The sequence below is a fragment of the Microcaecilia unicolor genome, chromosome 1 (genome assembly GCF_901765095.1).
Source record: "Microcaecilia unicolor chromosome 1, aMicUni1.1, whole genome shotgun sequence".
Taxonomy (NCBI): domain Eukaryota; kingdom Metazoa; phylum Chordata; class Amphibia; order Gymnophiona; family Siphonopidae; genus Microcaecilia; species Microcaecilia unicolor.
The window spans coordinates 672,630,671-672,655,898 of record NC_044031.1 but is presented as its reverse complement, the minus strand read 5'-3'; the positions used below and the strand labels follow the sequence as shown (position 1 = coordinate 672,655,898).

General features: G+C 48.2%; 1 protein-coding gene across 1 annotated transcript in view; it reads left to right on the top strand.

The window, feature by feature from the left end:
* FBXO22 (F-box protein 22) overlaps nucleotides 1–25,228 on the top strand; it is a 72,919-nt gene that overhangs the window by 17,787 nt on the left and 29,904 nt on the right. The window contains exons 2-4 of the mRNA XM_030187400.1: nucleotides 828–960; nucleotides 18,589–18,676; nucleotides 23,802–23,897. Of these exons, the coding sequence (XP_030043260.1) occupies nucleotides 828–960; nucleotides 18,589–18,676; nucleotides 23,802–23,897 (317 nt within the window). The remainder of the gene's footprint in view (nucleotides 1–827; nucleotides 961–18,588; nucleotides 18,677–23,801; nucleotides 23,898–25,228) is intronic.

Here is a 25,228-nt window from a genome sequence, read left to right as displayed (position 1 = left end):
TGAACTGTGGCATTTTAGGTGAAGGAAGGAATGGCACAATTAAGAGCTTGTGGGGGGGGGGGGGGGAGGAAGGAAGGAAAGTTGGGGATTTGGAGGGGACTGTGGGTAGGATTTGGCAAAGGATTGGATTAATTATATTATACTATGTTTCAGGCTTCTTGGTGAGATATGTTATCAAATTTTGTAAAAATAAAGTATTAGCTGTTGTGTATATTGCCTACTAGTGGTAGAGAAACATGGCACAATACCTGTGGCTTTGGGATGGTGGCATCATGTGGTTAAACTGTAAAATCCATCCTGTGACATTTTTTGATGGTGACATCTAATGGTTAGATATATTATGCTTTGTTTCTTTTGATTTATTCTTTCCAAAGAATGTTCAGGAACTGCTCTGTTCAGATTGCTCTTCCCCTATCTGCTGCATAGCAGAGACGAGTACAAAGACAGTACTCGCATATTTGCATGCATATGTATAGGAATTGAAAAGAATTCCATTTTTAGCTTTAGCATTCTTTTTTCAGACAACAGAATGTAAAAAGTGTACCAGGGTGTGTGAACGTTTGAAAGGCAGCGTATACTGATAAGTTTCTAGATAAACGTTATAATGAATTTAAACTGATGAATCAGACATGATGTCCTGCATTTGAGAGGTTTTTTTTATAGACACAATGAAATCCTACTCAATGTATTGCTATGCTTAAATAATATATTTGTATTAGATTAGAAGAATAAGGATGTGTAATATTTAATAGAGAAAGCAGTTTAATCTAGAAATATTACATGCACAATTACATTTCCTTGAATGTTAATTGCACAAACTTTTTCAGTGTGTGCCGGTTATGGAGAGAGTGTGCTCATAGGATCATGAAGAGCAGGCAAGGTGTGGTGTGGATCTCTGCTGTTGGGCCCAGTGCATCTGACGGACATGCACTGGTCTGTGCAATGGCATATGAACTGCAGGCAAGTGCTGTCTTATTACTCCTTATTTTAAAATGTGCATTGGCTTGGTCTAGATAATGTATCTGTTTTTAATGTTTCTAAACTGTTAGCGCAAGCTGAGGTACAGTAGAACATATTTAATAGGGGCACACATCTGTTGGCACACATTGTTCATGTCGCTTATTACATTTTTAACCCACCTATCCTTATAAATATAGGTAGCTTACAAGAAACATACAATTGTGTGAAACCAACTGAAACGAAATGCCCAAAAATTATGAGGAAGCGGGGAGTCCAAAATGTTCCAAAAACGTTTCAGTGCACATCCGTTTTCGATTTGTTTTGGGGAATTCTTTTTATGGTGGCTGTGAGAAGGGGGTTTGAATTTAGCTTATGTGTTTTCCAAGGACAAGCATGGGAAACGCTACTACAACTTCTGGAAGCTTCCTGCCAGGTGTTTGTGGGCATATGCTTTCGAGATATTGTGTGCAGTGTGATGGAAGTTTGCTGACAAACTTCTTCAAGAGAAGGCTGAGCATCCATCCTGTGATTATTTTCAATATGCCTTCGAGAGCTTCTGCAGTAGATATTGGGCACCTGCAGATTTGCCTGTCTTCAGGCCTTAGACCTAAAGTATGATGTGGAAAAAAGCTTGTTTATGTGCCATGGAATGAAGAGAATCTCTTCAGAAAGAAGTGCAGGAGGCTTTTAAAACCTGCTCCAGGCTCACTTCCATATCATCATGCTGATCAATCCATAGACTGGTGGGTTGTGTCCATCTACCAGCAGGTGGAGATAGAGAGCAATCCTTTTGCCTCCCTATATGTGGTCATGTGCTGCCGGAAACTCCCCAGTATGTTCTCTATCTCAGCAGGTGGTGGTCACACACAGCAGCAGCTCTGGCTAGGCCTCCAAGCCTAATTTTTAGGTTTTGTTGAGTGCCTGGGGTTGAGGGCTCTTCTTGAGCAAGTGCAAACCTGGTGGTGCCAGGTCCCTCCTCTTCTCCCCCCTCCCGCTGGCTCCGTTAAAAAAAAAAAAAAAAATTTTGGGACGTCCTTAAGGGCGTTTATTTCGACGTTTATTTAAACGTTTATTGCAGCTACTCACTGGGACACCAGGTCGTTACAGCTCGGAGCGGAAAGCAGGTAATTTTACCTTTTTGTAGCGGGCAGGGGGTTCCCCGATTGATCTCCACGTGGCTGATGGCGTCAGAGGGCGAGGGCGCAAAGAATCGCTCCCCGGACCGCGTCTAGCGGGGATGCGGGGGTTTTAAAGTCTGATTCGCCCTTGTTGGGTGTCAGTTTGGAGGCCGGTCAGTGTCCCGGTTCTTCCTCGGGTGCGGCGGTTTTTTCCCGCCATAAACGCCCATCCCCCGCTGCTCACCTCCGCCATCTTGGCCGGCCACGCTGCTCGGACGGCTTCTTCTTGGGCCGCCCTTGAGGTGGGAGACGTTAATGCCATGGCCGCCCTTCATTTGGGCGACGGCAGAAAAGCGGCTAAAGTTAAGCGCCGTTCTTCCCGCGCGGCTCCTTCTTGGAGTGTCGTGCCGGACGCCATCTTGGATGCGCAGCATGTTTCTCCCCCGCTCTTGCGAGCGCCGGTTGAGGGTGCGTCTAGGGCTGTGGCCCAGGCTGCTGAAGTGCACAGTCTGGGGGGTTTCTCCCCCGAGTTTATTTTGCTGCTGCAACAGGCCTTTCTTATGCAAACGCTGCCCCTTCTCCGATAAAGGGGTTGAGGCCCCCGGAAGTAAACACCCTCGGGTGGATTCCCAGGCCTTAGAGGACTCTGTTTCCTCTGATGTAGATGAGGGCAGCGTATCTGAGTTCTCCCAACGGTCCTTTGGGGATTCCTTGGAGGAGACGGATTCCCGCTCGGATGGAGCGGATGACCCCTCTGCAGCACGGATCTTTCGCTCAGAGGATTTGCCCAACCTGTTAGTGCAGGCCATGAGCATTTTGAAGATTTCCTCTCCAGAGGACGTCTCTCCCTCAGCCCCTGTTGGCTCCGCCATTATGCTGGGGACGAAGCGCCCGCCTAGAACCTTCCACGTGCATGATGCCATGCACACCTTAATTTCGGCTCAATGGGATGTCCCGGAAGCGAGCCTTAAAGTGGCTAGGGCTATGTCCCGCCTCTATCCTTTGCCTGAAAGTGAACGAGAGACCTTTCTTTGGCCTACCGTGGATTCTTTAATCACTGCGGTGACTAAGAAAACGGCGTTGCCGGTGGAAGGTGGCATGGCCCTAAAGGACGCCCAAGACAGAAGATTGGAGGCGGCCTTAAGGTCGTCCTTTGAGGCGGCTGCCTTAAGTTTGCAGGCCTCAGTTTGCGGCTCTTAAGTGGCCAGGGCGTGCCTGACGATTGTGCAGCGGGCTTCCCCCTCGGATCCTTCCTTGAGGGCTGACTGGCCGGCCCTGGAATCGGGCCTGGCTTATTTGGCAGACTTACTGTATGATGTCTTGAGAGCCTCGGCTAAAGGTATGGCTCAGACAGTCTCTGCGCGGCGGTGGCTTTGGCTGAAGCATTGGTCTGCTGACCACGCATCTAAGTCCCGCCTGGCTAAGTTGCCTTTTAAAGGCAAGCTGCTCTTTGGGGTTGAGCTGGACAAAATTGTGACCGATCTCGGCACGTCTAAGGGCAAGAGGTTACCAGAGGTCAGGGCTCGGGCCAGTGGTGCACGCCCTGGTAACTCCAGAGGACGGTTTCAGGAAGCCCGTCGGTACCGCCCGGGCAAGTCAGGCTCCTCTGCCCCCTCTTCCTTCAAAAGGAACTTCTCCCCCAAGCAGCATTCTTTTCGCAGAGACCGCCGTCCCGGAGGTGTGCCCTCCGGTCCTCCCCCAGGGTCTCGTACCCAATGACGGGGCCCTGGTCCATGGCCCAGTGCAGATTGGAGGACGCCTGTCCTCGTTTCTGGGCGAGTGGACCAGGGTAACTTCAGACGCTTGGCTTCTGGAAGTCATCAGAGACGGCTACAAGCTAGAGTTCTGCCGACCCTTAAGAGACGGGTTTGTACTCTCTCCCTGCAAGTCTCCGGTCAAGCTGTGGCAGTGCAGCAGACCTTGGACAACATGATACGCCTGGGTGCGGTCGTTCCGGTGCCAGAAAATCAGATTGGCAAGGGACGTTACTCCATTTACTTTGTGGTACCAAAGAAAGGAGGTTCTGTCTGGCCTATCCTCGACCTCAAAGGGGTCAATCGGGCCTTGAAAGTGCGGCACTTTCGCATGGAGACTCTCCGCTCTGTTATAGCGGCAGTGAAGGCAGGGGAGTTCTTGGCTTCCTTGGACAACAAGGAAGCGTACCTGCATATTCCCATCTGGCCTCCTCATCAACGCTTTCTGCGTTTTGCAGTCCTGGGCCGACACTTCCAGTTCAGAGCCCTCCCTTTCGGGTTGGCTACTGCTCCGCGGACCTTCTCCAAAGTAATGGTGGTCATCGCGGCCTTCCTGCGAAAGGAAGGAGTACAAGTCCATCCTTATCTGGACGACTGGTTGATCCGAGCCCCCTCTTATGCAGAGTGCGGCAAAGCTGTGGACCGGGTGATTGCTCTTTTGAGCTCCCTGGGGTGGATCATCAACTGGGAGAAGAGCCAGCTGCGCCCGACTCAGTCCCTGGAGTATCTGGGAGTTCGATTCGACACCCAAGTGGGCAGAGTGTTCCTGCCGGACAATCGGATTGTCAAACTTCAGGCTCAGGTGGACCAGTTCCTAGTAGCCTCTCCTCTTCGGGCTTGGGACTATGTGCAGCTGTTGGGCTCTATGACGGCCACGATGGAAGTAGTGCCCTGGGCCAGGGCTCATATGAGACCACTACAACACTCTCTGCTGCAGCGCTGGACTCCGGTGTCGGAGGATTATGCTGTGCGCCTTCCCTTGGACCCAGCAGTGCGCAAGGCGCTGAGCTGGTGGCTGCAGACAGACAAGTTGTCTGCAGGAATGCCTCTGGTGACCCCGGAGTGGATTGTCATCACGACGGACGCCTCTTTGTCGGGCTGGGGGAGCCCACTGCTTGGGAAGGACAGCGCAGGGGCTCTGGTCTCCTGCAGAGGCAAAGTGGTCTATCAACCTCCTGGAACTCAGAGCCATTCGGTTGGCGCTTTTGGAGTTCATCCCGGTACTGGTGTTTAAGCCAGTACGGGTCCTGTCGGACAATGCCACTGCTGTGGCCTATGTCAACCGCCAGGGAGGTACCAAGAGCGCCCCTCTAGCCAAGGAGGCCATGAATCTATGCCAGTGGGCGGAAGCGAACCTGGAACAGCTGTCAGCGGCCCACATTGCCGGAGTCATGAATGTCAAGGCGGACTTTCTCAGTCACCATACCTTGGATCCCGGAGAGTGGCAGCTATCTGCTCAGGCGTTCTTGGACATCACGAAGCACTGGGGCCAGCCGAGCCTAGATCTGATGGCGTCATCGGCCAATTGCCAAGTGCCGCGCTTTTTCAGCAGAGGACGGGACCCTCGATCCCTGGGAGTAGATGCTCTTCTCCAACAGTGGCCGACACAGGAGCTTCTCTATGTGTTCCCGCCCTGGCCCATGTTGGGCAGGGTGCTAGACCGAGTGGCAAAGCATCCGGGCCGGATAATCCTGGTGGGTCCGGACTGGCCCAGACGTCCCTGGTATGCGGACTTGATCAGGCTCTCAGTGGACGATCCTCTGCGGCTGCCAGTGGAGCAGGGCCTGTTGCATCAGGGTCCCGTGGTGATGGAGGATCCCTCCCCCTTTGGTCTTACGGCCTGGCTATTGAGCGGCAGCGTCTGAGAAAGAAGGGCTTCTCAGACAAGGTCATCGCCACTATGCTGAGAGCGAGGAAGCGCTCTACTTCTACTGCTTACGCCAGGGTTTGGCGTACCTTTGCAGCGTGGTGTGTAGCAGGCTCACTTTCTCCCTTCACTGCTCCAATTTCTTCAGTGTTGGCGTTCCTGCAAGAAGGTCTGGAGAAAGGCCTGTTGCTCAGTTCCCTTAAAGTTCAGGTAGCGGCTCTGGCTTGCTTCAGGGGCCGCCTGAAGGGTGCTTCCCTGGCTTCGCAGCCAGATGTGGTGCGCTTTCTCAAGGGAGTTAATCACCTGCGCCCTCCTCTGCACTCAGTGGTGCTTGCGTGGAATCTCAACCTGGTGCTAAGAGCCTTGCAGAAGCCGCCTTTTGAACCCTTGTCAAGGGCATCTCTGAAAGACCTGACGTTGAAAGCAGTCTTTTTGGTGGCTATCACTTCAGCCAGAAGAGTTTCCGAGCTCCAGGCACTCTCATGTCGAGAGCCCTTTCTGCAGTTCACTGAGGCAGGAGTGTCTATTCGCACAGTGCCTTCCTTCCTGCCCAAGATTGTTTCTCGCTTCCATGTGAATCAGCAGCTCTGTCTCCCTTCCTTTCGTAGGGAGGACTACCCAGAGGAATACTCTGCTCTCAAATATCTGGATGTGAGACGAGTCATCATCAGATACTTGGAAGTGACCAATGATTTCCGGAAGTCGGATCATCTGTTTGTCCTGTTTGCAGGTCCTCGTAAGGGTCTGCAGGCTGCTAAGCCTACAGTGGCAAGATGGGTTAAGGAAGCCATTGCAGCGGCTTATGTGGCCGCGGGGAAGGTGCCGCCTATCCAGCTGAAGGCTCACTCCACTAGAGCTCAGGCGGCCTCGATGGCAGAGGCCGGGTCCGTCTCCTTGGAAGAGATTTGCAAGGCGGCAACTTGGGCATCGGCCCATACCTTCTCCAGGCATTACCGCTTGACTGTGGCTGCTCGGGCGGAGGCCCGGTTTGGAGCTTCAGTGTTGCAGTCAGGGATTTCTATGTCCCGCCCTGGGTGAGTACTGCTTCGGTACATCCCACCAGTCTATGGATTGATCAGCATGATGATATGGAAGGTAAAATTATGTATCATACCTGATAATTTTCTTTCCATTAATCATAGCTGATCAATCCATAGCCCCTCCCAGATATCTGTATTGTTTATATTCTGGTTGCATTTCAGGTTCAAGTTTAGTCTTCAGTTCCTGTTCAGGAGGACTTCGTGTTCAAGTTTTTTCAATGGATTCTTCAAGAGTTGAGACGAATTTGTGTTACAGTGAGCTGCTGCATTCCTCTCCCCTCCGTTTTATGGGGCTGGATTGAGACTTAAATTCTGCCGGCGCTCCCTCCCGCTTCGTGCGGCAGTAGGGCAGCTTTGTACCCCTCCCGCTTCGGCGGTGTTAGGGTCAGTCAGCTCCTCCCGCGGATGCGGTTGCAGGATAAGCCAGATCCCCCCGCATCGGCGGGTGTGGTGTCCCTCCCCCGCTCCGCGGGGATGAGCTGGACGGATTCCCCTCCCCCACTTGTGTGGGGATGAGCTGGGTTAATTCCCCTCCCCCGTTTCGGCGGTGGTGAGCTGGGCAGAGTGTCCCTTTGTGGGTGTAATTCTCTAAGTGCTGAGTCCTGCGGATGGAGCTTGGATATCGACATACTGAGGAGTTTCCGGCAGCACATGACCACATATAGGGAGGCAAAAGGATTGCTCTCTATCTCTACCTGCTGGTAGATGGACACAACCCACCAGTCTATGGATTGATCAGCTATGATTAATGGAAAGAAAATTATCAGATATGATACATAATTTTACCTTTCAATTTGTCCTTCTCTTCTAGGAAGTATCAAAGTAGAGGACAAAAAAGATCCTACTAATCTCAAAGGAATGGGTATTCTCCCTCTTGCTCATCCCAGGTATAATTGTCCTTCTACAAAATATTATAATAGCGGATGGCTCAAATGTCCCAACCATCTCTGTAGCCAAAGCCGTGGATGGGATTTTGACTGATTCCATGAGAATATAGCCACTGTTTCTGTGTTCATACTGGAAAATGTACTGGTAGGAAAGAGATTCGGCATAAGCGTTGCTGTATTGGGACAGACAGAAAGTCAGTCAAGCCAATTTTTTTGTTTCCAGCAGTGGCCAATCCAGGTCACAAGTATCTGACAAGATCCCAAAAGAATAAAACAGATTTTATGCTGCCTATTTTAGAAATAAGCAGTGGATTTTCCCGTCCACTGTAATAATGGCTTATGGACTTTTCTTTTAGGAAATGATCCAGACCTTTTTAAAACCCAGCTAAGCTAACTTCTTTTACCACATTCTCTGGCAACGAATTCCAGAGTTTAATTACACATTGAGTGAAAAAATATTTTCCCAGATTTGTTTTAAATTTACTACTTAGTAGCTTCATTGCGTGCCCCCTAGTCCTTGTATTCTTGGAAAGAGTAAACAAGTGATTCATGTCTACCTGTTCTGCTCCACTCAGTATTTTATAGACCTCTATTATATCTCGTCTCAGCCGTCTCTTCTCTTAAGCTGATGATCCATAGCCTCTTTAGTCTTTCCTCATAGGGAAGTCATCTCGTTCTCCTTTTTCATTTTTGTTGCCCCCCTCTGTACCTTTTCTAATTCTGCTATATTCTTTTTGAGATGTGGTGACCAGAATTGCACATGATATTCCAGGTGCGGTTGCATCATGGAGCGCTAAAAAGGCAATAATTATAATCTCATTTTTGTTTTCCATTCCTTTCCTAACATTCTATTTGCTTTCTTACCCTCTTCTCAGTGTGCATCGTTGGCTTTTTGTGAGCATTGATTCCTAATGGGTTCCTCTTTCCTACATGCATCGCTTTGCAGTTGCTCACATTGAGCATCCAAATGGCAGATGACATTTAATCTCCCAGCCTTGTAAAATCCTCTTGTAATTTTTCACTATCCATTTGTGATTTAACTTTGAATAACTTTGTGTCATCAGCAAATTGAATCACCTCGCTCAATATTCCCTTTCTAAATCATATATGATTTAGAATGGGAATAATGAGCGAGGTGATTCAAGAGTACATCCCTGGAAGGGGCAGAAGGATCAGTGTGCATAACCATTCAGGTGCCGGAGTTACCAGGATTCATCATAAATTATCCCAAACCTCACCCAAGCCCTTCACAGCAATTGGAGTTCGTAGGAGACCTGGTAGATGTGACTGAAGAAACAGCCTTTCTTCCTCAGCACAGAATCACTGATTTCCTTGTCATCAAGCAGATGAAGCCATTACGTATGGGTTATGTCCATCAACCAGCAGGGGAGATAGAGAGCACTCAAACTTTCACAGTGCCCTCTTGGCCAGCTAGCTTCACTGCCTCTTCAGTATTCTCTATCTCCCTTAGCAGGGTGGCTGCAGCTTGTTCGAGCTCCAGAAAAATCTGCCGGGAGGTGGTTCCTGGCTTGCCAGTTGTTAACCGGGGTGTTGGAGGCTATAGCAGCTTCACTTTAAAGGCACATAGGTTAGCCCTTTCCCTGCCTTACCCATACCTCTGTGGATGTGGACATATTGCCTTGCTTTCCCTGTCCTTACCCACCAACAGTGGATGCAGGCATATAGGTTCGCCCTTTCCCTGCCTTTCCCACTCATCTGAGCCTCCGGAGTCTTCAATACCTCTGCTTTCCTCACAGCTTTAAAAAAAAAAAAAAAAAAAAAAAGTCGCGTCGCGTTTTTAAACGCAGAGACGCTGGAACAGAGGTTTTTGACCTGATTTTCAGCAGGATTGTAGTTGTACACTAGATCCTTTGAGGTAAGAGTGTTTTCCAACTCCTCCGGGGTGGCCCGCGATCGGGGCGATTTTGGCGCGAAGCCGCCATTTTGGATTTTACCGCCGTTTTTCGGCGATGGCTGCGGACAATGTAAAGCGCTGTTCCACTTGTGGCAAGCGCAAATCAGCAGCAGGGCTCTGTAAATCGTGCTGTATTGGCGTAGGAGCCAGCCCGAGCAAGGCGAGCGATGTTTCTTCCCGCTCTGAGCTGGCAGCGGGCGCCGTTTTGCTTACACCGCATGGCGCGGCCTCCGTGGACACGGAGAGACCTGAGCCGGGTGGGGCACCTCGAGATGAGGTTATTTCAGGAGTGGCTAGCACCGGACAGGATTTGGGTGCCCAGGGTGAGATTTTCTCCCTGGATTTTGTGCTTTTGCTGCATAAAGCATACATGATGAAAAGAGCCCTTCCTCAAGGGTCGCCTGAGGCTCCTCTGATTGCCCCCCCCCCCCCCCCCCCCCGATGGATTCTGGCCTGGGACTGCCCAGTGAGGCTTTTTTTTTCCCGGATGCTTGGCCTAAAGATAAGCGTAGAAGGGTTAATTCCCCTTCAGATTGTGGTGCACCTTCCCCCCCCCCCCCCCCCCCCCGTGGTCTGGGTGTGAGGATTCGGAGAACTCTGACAGACGTTCTTGGTCTGAGGAGCCAGAGTCAGGTGCGGATTTACCACAGGATCTGGATGATCCCTCCGCGGTGAGGATTTTCCACCGTGATGAGCTGCCAGCGCTTATTTCAGATACCCTGCAGGCCCTCTCGATTGAAGATCCTGACAGTGGCATGGCCTTCTCGGGTAATCCCAGGATGGCTAGTACCAAGAAAGCTGCTCGGGCCTTCCCTTTGCATGACTCCATCCTAGAGCTTGTTTCGGCTCAGTGGGCTGATCCCGAGGGACCTTTGAGAGTTTCCAGGGCTATGGGGCAGTTATACCCTCTGCGTGAGGGACATATGGCTCGTTTTCAAATGCCTACAGTGGATGCCCTAGTCACTGCGGTGACAAAGAGAACTACCCTCCCTGTTGAAGGAGGTGTTGCCCTGAAGGATGTTCAAGACCGTAGGCTGGAAACAGCGTTGAAACGGTCCTTTGAAATTGCAGGTCTCACTGTTCGGGCGTCTGCATGCAGCTGTTATGCTGTGAGAGCCTGCCTAGCTTGGCTGCAACAGGCAGTGGCTCAGCCCGGAGATGGAGCGGAGCCCTTCTTGGATGTGGCTCCGCGGATGGAGGTGGCCTTGTCCTTTCTGGCTGGTGCCCTTTATGACCTTGTCAGAGCTTCGGCTAAACAAATGGCAGTAGCAGTGGCGGCTCGCCGTCGTCTGTGGCTACGACACTGGGCAGCGGACATGGCCTCTAAGCAAAGGTTGGTGAAGTTGCCTTTTCAAGGACTTCTCCTATTTGGTGAGGAGTTAGAGAAAATTGTGAAAGGCCTGGGTGATCCAAAACCCCAGCGCTTGCCCAAAGATAGGCAGAGGCCTTCCTCTAAGGGCCAGGCGGTCCACTCCTCGTACAGACCTCGCTTCCGTGAAGCTAGAAGGTACCGCCCGTGGTCAGCAGAGGAACTCCTTTCGCTCGGACAAGCGTTGCGCAGCCGGTGGCTCAAGACCAGGAGTTAAGGGGCGACCCTCTCAATGATGGTGCGCCGGCCCTCTCCTCGATGCCTGTCATCGGAGGACGGCTTTCCCGCTTTGTCGAGGAGTGGGCCAAGATTTCCTCAGATCAGTGGGTTCTGGACCTGATCAGAGATGGATACAGAATAGAATTCAACGCCCCAGTAAGAGACGTGTTTGTGGAGTCCCGATGCGGTTCTGCCGTCAAACGGGCGGTGGTGGAGGAGACTTTACAAGGTCTGATTCAGTTAGGGGCAGTGACCCCGGTGCCTCCCGCCGAGCAAGGCTGCGGCCGATACTCCATCTACTTTGTGGTGCCGCGAAAAGGTGGGTCCTTTCGCCCTATTCTGGACTTAAAAGAAGTGAACAAGTCCCTGAGAGTGCGGCATTTCCACATGGAATCCCTGCGCTCCGTCATTGCGGCGGTTTCAGCCAGGAGAGTTTCTCACGTCTCTAGACCTGAAAGAAGCTTACTTGCACATACCGATTTGGCCCCCGCACCAGAAGTTTCTGAGGTTTGCGGTGTTGGGAAAACATTTCCAGTTCAGGGCCTTGCCTTTTGGCCTCGCCACAGCTCCCCGAACCTTTTCGAAGGTAATGGTAGTAGTAGCTGCTTTTCTCAGGCGAGAAGGTATCAGGGTTCACCCGTACCTAGATGACTGGCTCATCAGAGCAGACTCTGCAACAGAGAGCTTACAAGCTACAGCCAGAGTGGTCTCAGTCCTGCAATCTCTAGGCTGGGTCATCAATATGGCCAAAAGTCACCTGTCCCCTTCACAATCTCTAGAGGTTTTGGGGGCCAGGTTCGACACAGTCTCGGGCTATGTGTTCCTACCCGAGCTAAGGTGGTGCAAGCTTCAGAATCAGGTCCGTCTGCTCCTGAGGATGCCCCGCCCGCGAGCTTGGGACATTGTCCAGCTGCTGGGATCGATGACAGCCACGATGGAAGTGGTACCCTGGACGAGAGCGCACCTGAGACCTCTACAGTATTCCCTACTCCGGAGATGGTCTCCTTTTTCTCAGGATTACCAATGCAGACTTACTTGGCTCCCTGCGGCCCGACTCAGCATGGAGTGGTGGCTCTCGGACAGCATGCTGTGGCGAGGAATGCCGCTGACGCTCCCCGTTTGGTGCCTAGTGGTAACAGATGCCAGCCTGAAGGGCTGGGGCGCACACTGCAAGGGGAAGCATGCCCAGGATCTATGGACACCCGAGGAGTCGGAGTGGTCCATCAACCGCCTAGAGTTGAAAGTGTTGTTTCAGGCGCTTCTGGCCTTTCAAGTGACCCTGGAAGGATTGGCTGTCAGAGTGATGTCGGACAACACGACAACGGTGGCTTATATAAATCGACAAGGCGGAACAAGGTGCAGAACACTAGCCGCGCAGGCCGAACTGATTTGCCATTGGGCCGAGCTGCATCTTCAGTGTCTGTCGGCAGCTCATATTGCAGGTCAGTGCAATGTGCAGGCCGATTATCTGAGCAGGCATCAGATCGATCCAGCAGAATGGAATCTGGCAGACAAAGTATTCCTGCAGATCTGTGCTAAATGGGGCAAGCCCGTGATGGATCTAATGGCGACAAGTGCCAATACCAAAGTCCCGTGCTTCTTCAGCAGACTGAGAGATCCTTGCTCGGCGGGGTTGGATGCCTTGGCTCAACCCTGGCCTCCGGGTCTACTTTATGTGTTTCCCCCATGACCCTTGATAGGGCGCCTGCTCTTGCGGATTCGGCTGCACCCAGGAGAAGTGGTCCTCATCGCCCCGGATTGACCAGGGAGACCTTGGTATGCAGACCTCCGACAGATGCTCCTGGAGGCTCCTCTGCTGTTACCTCTGGTACCGAACCTGTTGACTCAGGGACCGGTAGCCATGGAGGACGCCGGCCGCTTTGGTCTTACGGCATGGCTATTGAGAGGTCGCAATTGAGGGATAAAGGTTATTCCAATAAAGTTATTTCCACACTCCTGCAAGCCCGCAAGCGGTCCACTTCCGTGGCTTATGCCAGGATTTGGTGCCTGTTTGAGTCTTGGTGTGCTTCCAGAGCCATTGTTCCAATGCGGGCTCCTGTCTCGCCGATTCTGGACTTTTTGCAGGAAGGTGTACAAAAAGGCTTGGCCTATAATTCCCTGTGGGTGCAGGTGGCAGCGTTGGCCTCCCTTCGTGGTAAGGTGGAAGGTCTTTGGCTGCTCACCCAGATGTGGCACGGTTTCTTAGAGGGGTGCTTCGGCTCCGACCTCCAGTGCGAGCACCCTGTCCAGCTTGGAACCTGGGGCTAGTTTTGAAAACCCTGCAGGCATCTCCTTTTGAGCCGCTTCTGCGAGCATCGGAGAAAGACTTGACACTGAAGGCCGTTTTTCTGGTGGCCATTACCTCGGCGAGACGGGTGTCAGAGCTCCAGACGCTGTCCTGTAGAGACCCATTTCAGCAATTTTCAGAGTCCGGAGTCACGGTTCGGACCGTGCCTTCCTTTATGCCTAAGGTGGTTTCAGCCTTTCACCTAAACCAGCTTATTTTCTTGCCCTCTTTTTCAGAGGAAGAGTTTCCAGAATCTTTTGGGCAGCTGCACCTTTTGGATGTGCGCAGGACTCTGCTGCAGTATCTGCGAGTTACTAACTCTTTCAGGACTTCTGATCATCTGTTTGTTTTGCTATCCGGTTCTCGCAGAGGGTCTCCAGCGTCTAAAGCCACTCTTGCCCGCTGGCTCAAAGAAACTATCTTTTCAGCTTATCTGCTGGCCGGCAGGGTTCCGCCTGTAGCCTTTAAGGCACATTCTACTAGAGCGATTTCTTCCTCTTGGGCTGAAACTGGAGCACTCTCTCTTCAAGAGATATGCAGTGCAGCAACATGGGCTTCTAAGCTCTCCTTTGCCCGACATTACAGGCTGGATGTGGCTGCCAGGAGGGATGCGCGTTTTGGTGCACAAGTGCTAGCGCGTGGTGTGGCTTGTTCCCACCCTATCTAGGGATTGCTTTGTTACATCCCATACGTAATGGCTTCATCTGCTTGATGACAAGGAAGGGAAAATTAGGTTCTTACCTTGGTAATTTTCTTTCCTTTAGTCATAGCAGATGAAGCCATGAGCCCTCCCTGTATGATTGTCTGTATGCTGTGAATCTGTTTTTCAGGTTCTGTTCTAATTTCCTGAAGTTCCTTCCTTGGGAGAAAGTTGGAAAACAATCTTCAGGATTCATGTTCAGTTTAAATTTAGGAGGATGTGTTCATTCCCTCCAGCATGTTTTTTTTGGAGGATGTGTTGATTCTCTCCAGGAGGCGCGTGTGTTCCCCTCCAGTTCTATAAATAGGAGGATGAGTTCATTCCCTCCAGTGTGTTGGGAGGATGTGTGATTCCCTCCAGGAGGCGCGTGTGTTCCCCTCCACTTATACAATAAGGAGGATGAGTTTATTCCCTCCAGGAGGATGTGCATTCCCTCCTTTATGAATTCATGCCCTTGTGATGGGCCATCGTTCGCTGTGAGGAAAGCTCTTGTGATTCCCATTGCGGTTTGCCATACTGCTTTGGAAGCTTCAAATACTGAAGAGGCAGTGGAGCTAGCTGGCCAAGAGGGCACTGTGAAAGTTTGAGTGCTCTCTATCTCCCCTGCTGGTTGATGGACATAACCCATACGTAATGGCTTCATCTGCTATGACTAAAGGAAAGAAAATTACCAAGGTAAGAACCTAATTTTCCCTTAGTGTCCATAGTGGAAGAAATCCAAACAATTCAGCAGATGGCAGATGTTGAGGATGTTGGGCCACATGGCGTGTACAGTAATATAATACCCCAGCATATCTCAATTGCAACCTTTAGCATACAGTGGACAATGGCAACTGGAAAGCTCCAGGACACAATTTTTGTAATCGGTCTTCTCTGGAACTCGTTGTTCTGGTGGACAAATTGATCTGGCAAAAGTTGGCCCTTTCCAAATGCAATTCAATCAGTGTTAACAGACATAACCAGACTGGACTGGGGCACCCATGTAGATGGGTTTCTCCAAAGTCAAGCAGGATGGCTCAAGCAGGATGGCAATTTTCTGACTGATAGGTGATGTCATCTGATGGAGCTTGGCATGGTAACCACTCACCAGCAACTTTCTAGAGCCGTTTAAGAATGATGCACCACTCGTGTAAGCATCTTCTGCCTGCCATCATCATGCGGGACCAGGTTAGTTGTCTTCTTTCCGTGGATCAGTGAAGATTCCGTTTCTCCCCTTTCAGCTTGCGTCTCATCTCTGTTGAGGTCGCTTTATGTTGTGGTTTGGTTATTCCTTTGTATAAGTGTTGCATGGGGCCAGATTCCTTCTCCTATTTTTGTTTGTAAGGTTTTTGGCAATTTGAAATTTTCTTTGTTTTCCGTGGCACCCTGGGCACCCCTTAAGCTCCTGGTGGCCTTAAACATCAGGTGCAACAGGACCATGTCACTTGCAGACATTCATAATTGATCCCTGCAGTGTCTGGGGCAGTCAACAGATCCTTACGGGTTCGGCTTTTCCGCATGGAAACCCTCCGATCAGTGATCACAGCGGTACAGCCAGGGGAGTTTTTGATCTCTCTCCAGCCTTCCGCTGGGAAGATTACCCTGAGCAATTCTAGGCTCTTCGCTGCCTCGATGTGAGACTGGCTCTTCTCAGGTATTTGGAGGTGATGAATGAATTTCGTCTTTCTGACCATCTCTTCATCCTTTTTGGAGGCAGTAAGAATGGTCATATGGTGTCCAAGGCCACCATAGCCTGTTGGTTGCGGGAGGCCATCTCTTCGGCATATGTGGCATTGGGCAAGCAAGCCCCTTTGCAAGTTCATGCTCAATCTACATGAGCTCAAGCTTCCTCCTATGTAGAGTCCTGTTTGGTTTCTCTGGAAGATATCTGTAGGGCAGCTACATGGGCTTCGGTCTATACATTTACTCGTCATTATCGGGTGGATGTGGCAGCTAATCAAGATGTGGTGTTTGGCTCGTCGGTGATTTCTGCCGGGTTGGGGGTCTCCCGTTCTACTTGAGGACTGCTTGAGTACATCCCACAAGTCTCTGGATTGATCTGTGGGACGCCATTGAAGGAAAAATTAATTCTTACCTGATAATTTTCTTTCCATTAGTCTCAACAAATCAATCCAGAGGCCCCACCCCTGGGTTTACTCTCTGCGGTTTTGTTGCGGTTGGTTAGTTTTTTTTTTTTGGGTTCCGTTCTGAATGTTCCTTCATTTGATTTAAAAAATCCTATATAATAATTCTCACCTCCAACGTTCTATGCTTGGGACCGTGGCTCCCTGGCTGCAGGTGGACTGCGAGGCAGACACGCACGGACGTCAATGACGTCAAAACAGCTGATTCCAAGGTAAGGAGAGGAGTAGGGAAACATGCACAGCATGTTTCCCTACTCCTCCTACTGCCTGGGAATCAGCTGTCACCCCCCCACGCTACGGCCCCCTCGAAACCCACCCCCTTCCTGAACCTGTCGATCCCCTCCACCAAAACGCCGAAAACCGCACCCCCCGCCATTGTTGTGCACTACCTGTGCTGACAGCCGAAGTGTTGTTCTGCCCTTCGGGTGGGTTCCTCATTCATCTTCTCAGAAAGTTTAACTCAGTGCGTCTGACGTCAGACGCATGCAGAGGAACGTCCTGACAAGATGATTGAAGAACCAACGGGAAGGAAAGAACAACACTTCGGCTGTAAGAACAGGTAGCACAACAACGGCAGCAGCGGCGGCGGGGGGCAGTTTTCGCCGGAACGGGGGGGGGGGGGGGGAATGACAGATTTGCGGAAGGGAGGTTCAAGGGGGCCGTAGCACGGGGGGGGGGGGAATTGCCTGCCTAAGGCCCGTTTCCTTGCCTACAGAAACGGGCCTTTTTTACTACTAAATAAATAAATAGAAGTGCTGGGAAGTATGTTGGGCAATTGGTTTGACAATGTCAGGAGAGTTTTCTATTGTTTCTATTCCACTGCTTTGGTATCGTTCATACTGAGGTTCAGCTGGCTGCACAGGTCCACATATAGCAAACCTCGGAGGTTCTCTCTATCTCCACCTGCTGGTAGAGGGACCCACAAGTCTCTGGATTGATCTGTTGGGACTAATGGAAAAAAAATTATCAGGTAAGAATTAATTTTTCCTTTTCACCACATCTTACAATAGAAAGTGCCTCAGTTCTGTTCCAAGATAGGGACATGCAACAAACCAACCTCAGACGCCTTCCTTCTAGATTGGGGAGAGGGACCTCTGTACACATATTCTTCCATACCTTTCATAGAAAGAATTCTCCTGAAACTCAAATGAGACTAGGGAACCATGATTCTCAAAGCCCCTTACTGGCTGAGGCAGATCTAGTTCCTTCTTTTGGAGCTTTCCATAAGAAGCCCCATGAAACTGAAGGTTTCTCCAACACTGATCGTGCAAGATTGGATGTTAAGAGGGTAACTTTGACTAACCTGAACCTTATGGCAGTCTGTCAGAAGTCCTTTTGGCTTTCAAGAGTTCTTCTATCATGAGGTCATGCATTTCTAAATGGAAGAGGTTTGCCATTACATCAGGTGGCAGGTTATATCAGGACTTATGTTCTGCTGTCCATAGAGAACACCTGCTTAAAAGTAACTACTTTGGGCCTGATGGTGATCAGCATTTTTCTGACCGTTGCCAGCATTCTACCTAGAAATTCAATGCCAGGTCATATCTGGGCTCTAGCATTGAACTTGCGGATATACAGAGCCAGTGAAAACACAGCTGGTTAAGTGTAATATTTGGCACTTAACTGACTATGAAGAACCACAAAAAGATAGAACTGCATTTTATGTGATCCTATTTATGCTGTTAGCTGGTTAAGTGCTGAAAATAGGCACTTAACCAACTAAGTGTCAACTCTTCCCCCAATTAAGTGCTGCTGGAAATGCCTGGTTACCTCCGGACAGACAATTTAAACTGCCAAGAGCCTCTCCTGGCTGTTTTGGGCCTTTGGTTTTCTGTAAGGACAAGCAGAATAACAAGTCTTCACAAAATGGGACTCCTAGCTATAAGTTTCCTGCAACAGAATAAAGGGAAAATACAAATAATGGCTCTTGAAAAGACAGACACAAACGTTATTTTTTGTGACAAACTTGATTGAATATTTTGTGCTTTTTTAAAAAAGCATTCTTAATTTTAGAAAGCAGCCTGGAACTAAAAAAAATGAGCCTAAGGATGGTGGAGTTGGATTCTTTTTTTTTTTTTTTTTTTTCATCTATGAACACTTTTTTAATGTTAAAGTTTCTAGGATATCCATAATGAATCTTCAGGAGACATTTACATGCATTGATATCTTGGCATAGACAGATGATCTCCAGGAAATGTATTATGGATATCCTGAAAACCCCAAGGACTCAGTAGGTCAAGTTTGGGAACCACTGCTTTAAATCTGGTTTGAATAACTGAAGTGACTGTGTAAGATGTAGGGTTGGTATAATAGTATGTATTTTGCATCATGCTTGTTTTCTCTGTACAGAAGGTGTATGTCCTGCCTGAAACTGTTCTGTATTTGGCTGATGCAGAGACTTTCTGTGGACATGGAGATGTTCAGAGACAAAAGAAAGGTAAGGGCATAAACCCTGTTTGCATCTTCTGTGAGAGATAGTCTTTACGTTTGAGGATCTGTGAGTTGGATGCTGATACTATCTCTAGGACAGGGGCTCTCAACCTAGCCAGTCGGTTTTTCAGGATACCCACAATGAATATGCATCAAATAGATTTGCATACAATGGAGGCAGTGCATTCCAATTTATCTCATGCATATTCTTTGTGGATATCTTCAAAACATGACTGGTTAGGTGTTTCTCGAGGACTGGGTTGAGAACCCTTGCTGTAGGGTATAGTTCCTGAAATATTCTTTAATAACTAGACCAGGCATGGCTTCTTGGATTGGCATTGGGTGAAAATATTGTTTGGTTAAAAGCTCTCCAGGCCACAACTAACTCCTATTTGATAAATGGCAGCAACAAACTCATACAACATATGGTATATATAGATTATATTATGTTATGCTAGAATTGAATAAGGCCATCCTTGAAACAAGTTCCACTTCCGTTGATATTGGGCAATACATACATACAATAATCAAACTAAATCATAAATAATAACAGTATGCAATAAAATTGAATTTCCTTGTCATCAGCAGTAGTTGAATCCAGACACTTGTGGGTTATGTCCATCTACCAGCAACTGGAAATAGAGAGTACCAAACTGAACTCTGCCACATAGGATGGTATGCTTCTTGGTCAGTCGGTGTTCTCAAGCAGGTGGTGGACGGTCTCTTAAGCTCCTTGTGGCTTCTGTTCGTGTCCCCCTGGTTCAGTTAAGCGTGGGGATGTCTAAACCTGTAGAAGTGCCTGACTTGGGGTACACCTGGTGGTGCCAGGTCCCTCCCCACCTCTCCTGCCACTCCTCTTCTTCCTCGCAGAACTTTGGAGAAAAAAAGTAATGTTGAAAGAGAGCAGATTTCTGCTTATAGCATTCTGGAGGAGAAGGGGTGTTTCTTTTCTCTTGCAACTATCTGGATTCAGCCACCTGATCAGAGAGAACCAGTGGGTACCGGTAAGGCTGGCAAAATTGTGAGTATAAATTTTGTGCTGTTCAGGTTAATGCACCTGCGTGGTACATTTTATTTCTTTTTGAGCAGCCTGTATGGGAGTTTGCCTGGCACATTTTTTTTTTTTTTAACAATTGCTCTCTTCAGTCGGCAGCAGCCATTTTGGTCACCGGCTGCAATAGTCGATTGTTCTTTCTCCTTTTCTGTCCTTGCAGCTTTTGGGCTGTTGTGCAGATGGTGCCGGTTTCCTTGAGGCTGAGGTTTTTTGTCTGCTTTTGGGGTTTCAGCTCCTCACGTGGCAAATTCTCGCACAGAGGAAGTCTGGACCTTGCTGCTCCCAGGTTACTCTCGGCTTCTTAGCTGCCCTTGCAGCCTTCTTCAGGCTACTCCTCCTGGCTGCGTTTTCAGTCTGCAGCTCATGTCTATAAGACCTTGGCTGCGCTGGCATGGGCTGTCCTCTGGGAGAGTGTATTGCCTCTTGCAAAGGGGCAGTGTCTTCTCATGGTTGCCTGTGTGCTCTTTCCTGGCAGAAGCTGAACACAAAAGTCCCACTGGAAAAACATCAAGAGACAAGGAAGTGGGAGATGGACGACTCAGCAGACAGTGGGACTTGCGATGACAAAATACTTTATTGACACAAAAAGTCCTTAAGCTTTACAAAACACTTTTCTTTCATAACAGACTTGACACGGCACTGTGTTTCGGATATAGTGCCTACCTCAGGAGTTTTACAATAATGAATATAAGCATAAAAAATAAACAGCTACCAAAAAGGTAGACCGATGGTCTTTAAAAAGACCGCTTTGAAATTGTAAAATATAGTAACAATTCGTTTCTACAGCAAAAAAAAAAAAAAAAAAAAAAAGGTTTCTAGAGGTGAAGTGAAACAACCACAGAAGGTGATCTCTCCACAGGAGAAATGAAGAACACCAGGTACACACAGTGGATCCAAAAAAGAGTCCTCTCTCATGTAATGTCTTCCCAAACAATGTCTTTATTAAAATCAATAAAAGCCCGACACGAATCGTGTTTCGGCCACATCGGCCTGCATCAGGGGTTTATCAGCTTTGGTTGGAACAGATGAAACAGCTGAATTACAATGAAATTGTAAAGAACAAGGATATCTGTGACTGCAGATGTGACAAGGAAGTCTTGCTGGTGGGCTTAGTATGAGTGTTATAATGACTGGGCAGCTTCCTCTAAATGCAGCCCGAGACAAGACTCGACGAAATCTTCTGTTGAGCAGCGCAGCGGCAGCCAGGGACGAGACCTGCCGTCGCTACTCTCCACACACAGCCAGCATAACATAAGAAGTGAAGTCACATAGATAAATGAAACGGGTCATAAGTAGTATGCTTAACATACCTTAATATGTCTTCCCATTTTATGGCAGGAGGTCTCCAAAATGATTCTGGTGCAGGACATAAGTGGAGAAGGGATCATGACCAGCAGCATCTCAGCAGTGCGGTCCTTATACTGACACTTCAGGGCCAGTGCTAGGGAGGAGCAGCGCTGCAAGAGGTGTCATTCTTTTGTAATGCACAAGCAAATGCTGCACTATACACTGAAGAGATTATTTTGATTCTATGGCAGTGCCTTTCTCCTGTGTTTTCTTTCTCTTTTGCATCTTCAAATTTCCATCGCTTTAAATGTTGTTGTGTTGTCCTGTCTTGTTACTTCTTCTCTCATCTCGGTGCCACTGAATATAAGCAGTTAAAGATGCCTGAATATCAGTATCTAGATATTTTAGATCCAAAAAGAGATGCCACAGTCCAAATAGTGGTCGAACACCCTGGTTAGGAGAAACCAGGAAGACAAATGACAGAAGATACTAGTAAGGAAACAGAAAATGTATTCAAGCATCAACCAAACCTGATATGCCCACTTTTCTGCGACTGCCTGCATCAGGACTGTATGTCAGATTGTGACAAAAAGGGTTACAGATTACAGTTGTTCACTAAAGACTCCAATCTGAGAGAAGTATTTGTGTTCTCAATTTGTCTTTATTCTGTGAAGAAAAAGCTTACACATTAAGCGTTCAAGCACGGGGTTGGTGATTCAGTGTTTGACTCCAGATAGTTTAGGCCCGTTAGATCTACAGTTGGCTTACCCAGTTAGCTTTAACCATATAGCAGCCGAATAGTTCGCCTGCCTCCTCTCCAGTTCTTCCTAATTTTAAATGGATAACGTTTGGCCATACATTAACATGCCCAGCTAAAACTTATCTGTTGAGGCAAAAAGTTTCAATGCCAATGCTTTAACTGGTTAACTCCGAAAGTTAAGCAGCTAAAGTGCTTTGAATATTGACCCCAGTATATGTTTTGTGGCAACGGGACATTTTTAAACTTATGAAGGTAACCTGGATATAATAGAAATAGGCCTTAGGGTGGATAGGATTGGATTCTGATCCTCAAAAGTTCTTTGCTTGATATATTGCTAGAACTTGTTGTTGCATTTGGAGTCTCTATGTACAATGAAGGGATGTGAATGTGTGGACAGAAATCCACTTTGCAGCCGGGAAGATCTCTCCCATGGAGGTCAACCTCAGGTGAGCCAATAATGCAACTATGCGTGACATGCCTTTCAAGAGTTGTACCTGTGTATTCTGCCTAGATAGGGTGCATTTATCAATGATAGTAACAGTTTTATTGGGGGTCAAAAGAACAAAAAAGACAGACATTTTGAAAAATGTGCAGAGACTCCACCATAGTATGGAAAAACGTGGTGGAGTTACCACACTTTAAATTTAGTGTACACAACATCAGTTTAAAATACATTAACCTACCTTACAGAGTAATGCTCATACTAGATTTGTGTGCAATAAAAAGTTCTTTTTTTAATTTATTTTTATTTTTCAAGGAAACATAACACAAACAATACAATGAAACAACACAACGATATGCTGTTATCCTTCAACATGTGACCATAACATATACATTCACCAGATGAACCCCCCCCCCCCTCAGCATTAGGAAGTTCTAATGCATGTTACATTTTTTATTAAATAGAATGTGGAATAACCCCCCCCCCCCTCCAAAAAAAAAAAAAAAAAATCAAGTGAATTCTGAAAACATTTTGACTAGATGTGTACCCCTAGTATATAAGTCACTAAGGTCTGGAGTTCACTGATCTTGCATGTTGAAATGAGTACCACCAGAAGCAAGGATGTAACCAGAAGTCCATATTGGAGGGGGACAGTATTTTCTTTCCCCCCCCCCCCCCCAAGCCACTGCCGCCACAACCACCACAACAAAATATTGCACGAGTCCCATGGGTGCTGAACGAGAGGTACTTAATTCAGCAGGTGCCCTTCAGCTGCTAATACTGGCTCGCTCTCCTGCTCATGCTCAGTTCAGTCGCTGAAGGGGGAGCTGAGGCTGATGCAAGGGGACTGGGAGAAACGTGGGGAGCTGAGGCTGATGCAAGGGGACTGGGAGAAAAGGAGGGAACTGAGGCTGATGCAAGGGGACTGGGAGAAAAGGGGGGGATCTGAGGCTGATGCAAGGGGACTGGGAGAAAAGGGGGGGATCTGAGGCTGATGCAAGGGGACTGGGAGAAAAGGGGGGAGCTGAGGCTGATGCAAGAGGGCTGGGAGAAAAGAGCAAGGGGGCTGGGAGAAAAGAGGGGAGCTGAGGCTGATGCAAAGGGGCTGGTTGAGAAGAGGGGAGCTGAGGCTGATGCAAGGGGGCTGGTTGAGAAGAGGGGAGCTGAGGCTGATGCAAGGGGACTGGAAGAAAAGGGGGGAGCTGAGGCTGATGCAAGGGGGCTGGGAGAAAAGGGGGGAGCTGAGGCTGATGTGTGTGTGTGTGTGGGGGGGGGGGGGGGTCCTGGGTGAGAAGGGTGTTTTGGGTCACTGAATGGAATTCATCTTAATAGCTCAAGCGTTTTTTGCAACACAAATAACACCAGTGAATTCCTGTTGTTTGAATCCTTGGAAAGTGCCCTAAAATCCTAAAATTCCAAAATATAAACCCCTAGAATCAGAAACCCTAGTTATTATCAAGCATTCTTTCTAACAGCATACAAAATTATACGCCATGGTCAAGTATGCACTGATGAGAGAAATTTCTTTCATTGTTTTCAAGTGTCTACCTGTTTAAATGATTTTTAATTTTAAGTTTAATATTTTGCAGCAAGGAAGAAAAATGGTGCAGAAATAGCAGCTGTACTGGAAAATTTGTTGCCGAGCCAGTGTCAGATTCTGGGATTGGTCACACCAGGAATCATAGGTAGGAACAATACAAATTGTTCTGTGTGTGCTGCAGGTTTTTTTGAAGTATGAGAACTTTGTACCCAGGCATTCGCTGCACGTGTGCTCCTGCTCTGTGATTATGCTGCTCTGTGCAGTTTTCTCAGTATATACAATCACTGGTAAGGTTTTCATCATCAGTTTGAGCTGGTTCCAAAAAGCCAGGGGCTTATGGATGAAAAGATGTGGTTGAATTGATTTTTCAACTTTATTTTAGGCTGCCTGAAGCACTTGCAGCAGTAATCACACTACTGATGCTGATTGTTGCCTGACACAAACTGTTACCTGCTGCAGCAGATAGAGGAAGTGCAGTATGTCACAGCGGCCAGTGCTCTGCTGATTTTCAGCTGTACCTGGTTCGTTCTTATGCTCTTTGAGCCATTCAGCACCAATATACCCATGTTCCTCATGATATTTAGTCAGAAGCACAGAAGTATTGGTACAGAGTGGCTCAAAGTGTCTGAGCTGGGGAAGCCACCAGCAATTGAAAAAGCCCCAGAAAGTAGAAATTGAGCAGCAGAGAGACCAATCGGTGGGGATTTGGGCAAGGGAGGGGATGCAAGTGAACAATTGAGGCTGCAAATGGTGGGCAGCAAAGGAGGGGGTGTTGTATTGTTTTAATAAACCACAGAATTAAGGCCATTATTTTAGAAACATGTCCATGTGTAAAAGTGATTTTTACCTGTGTAAAATACTAGGCCACTATTCAGCCCAGAGTCAGCAGTTTTTTTTTAAGCCACTAAGTCATAGGCTGAATTAAACCTGGATATTCAACACTGGGCCATATCCAGACTCAGGCATTGAATATCCAGGTCAGTGAAGTCACCTGGGAGTTCACCGGGCACTGACTGATATTCAGACCGGTGCTGGTTAGCTTGGCAGATAAAGTTAGGACAACGTTTTTGCTGTCCTAACTTTATGCACTTATTTAACCAGTTAGCAGTAGTATTCAGTCTGCTAACTGGTTAAATTCTGGCTCCACGCTGGCTCTGCTGGGGTTCTTCCACGTCGGGCATTACACCAGCTCAAAGGCACATATAGGTTTTATAAAAGTGCGTGTTTCGGCCAGGGCTCTGCACAAGGGATTAAAGGACTCATTCTCTTTAATCCAACACTGTTTATTTTCATCTTTTCAAAAAGAAACTAAAATTGCAGCTTCACTGCTTAATTAGTGACACTTTCACATGTAAAGTTTGTAAAGTTTTATATTATATGAAACATTGTTTTAGTTCTTGTTCAGCTAAATATATTTTTGTGACTTGCCTCCCCCCCACCCCCCAAAATGAGTAATTTTTTCTGTTGATGTTTTCC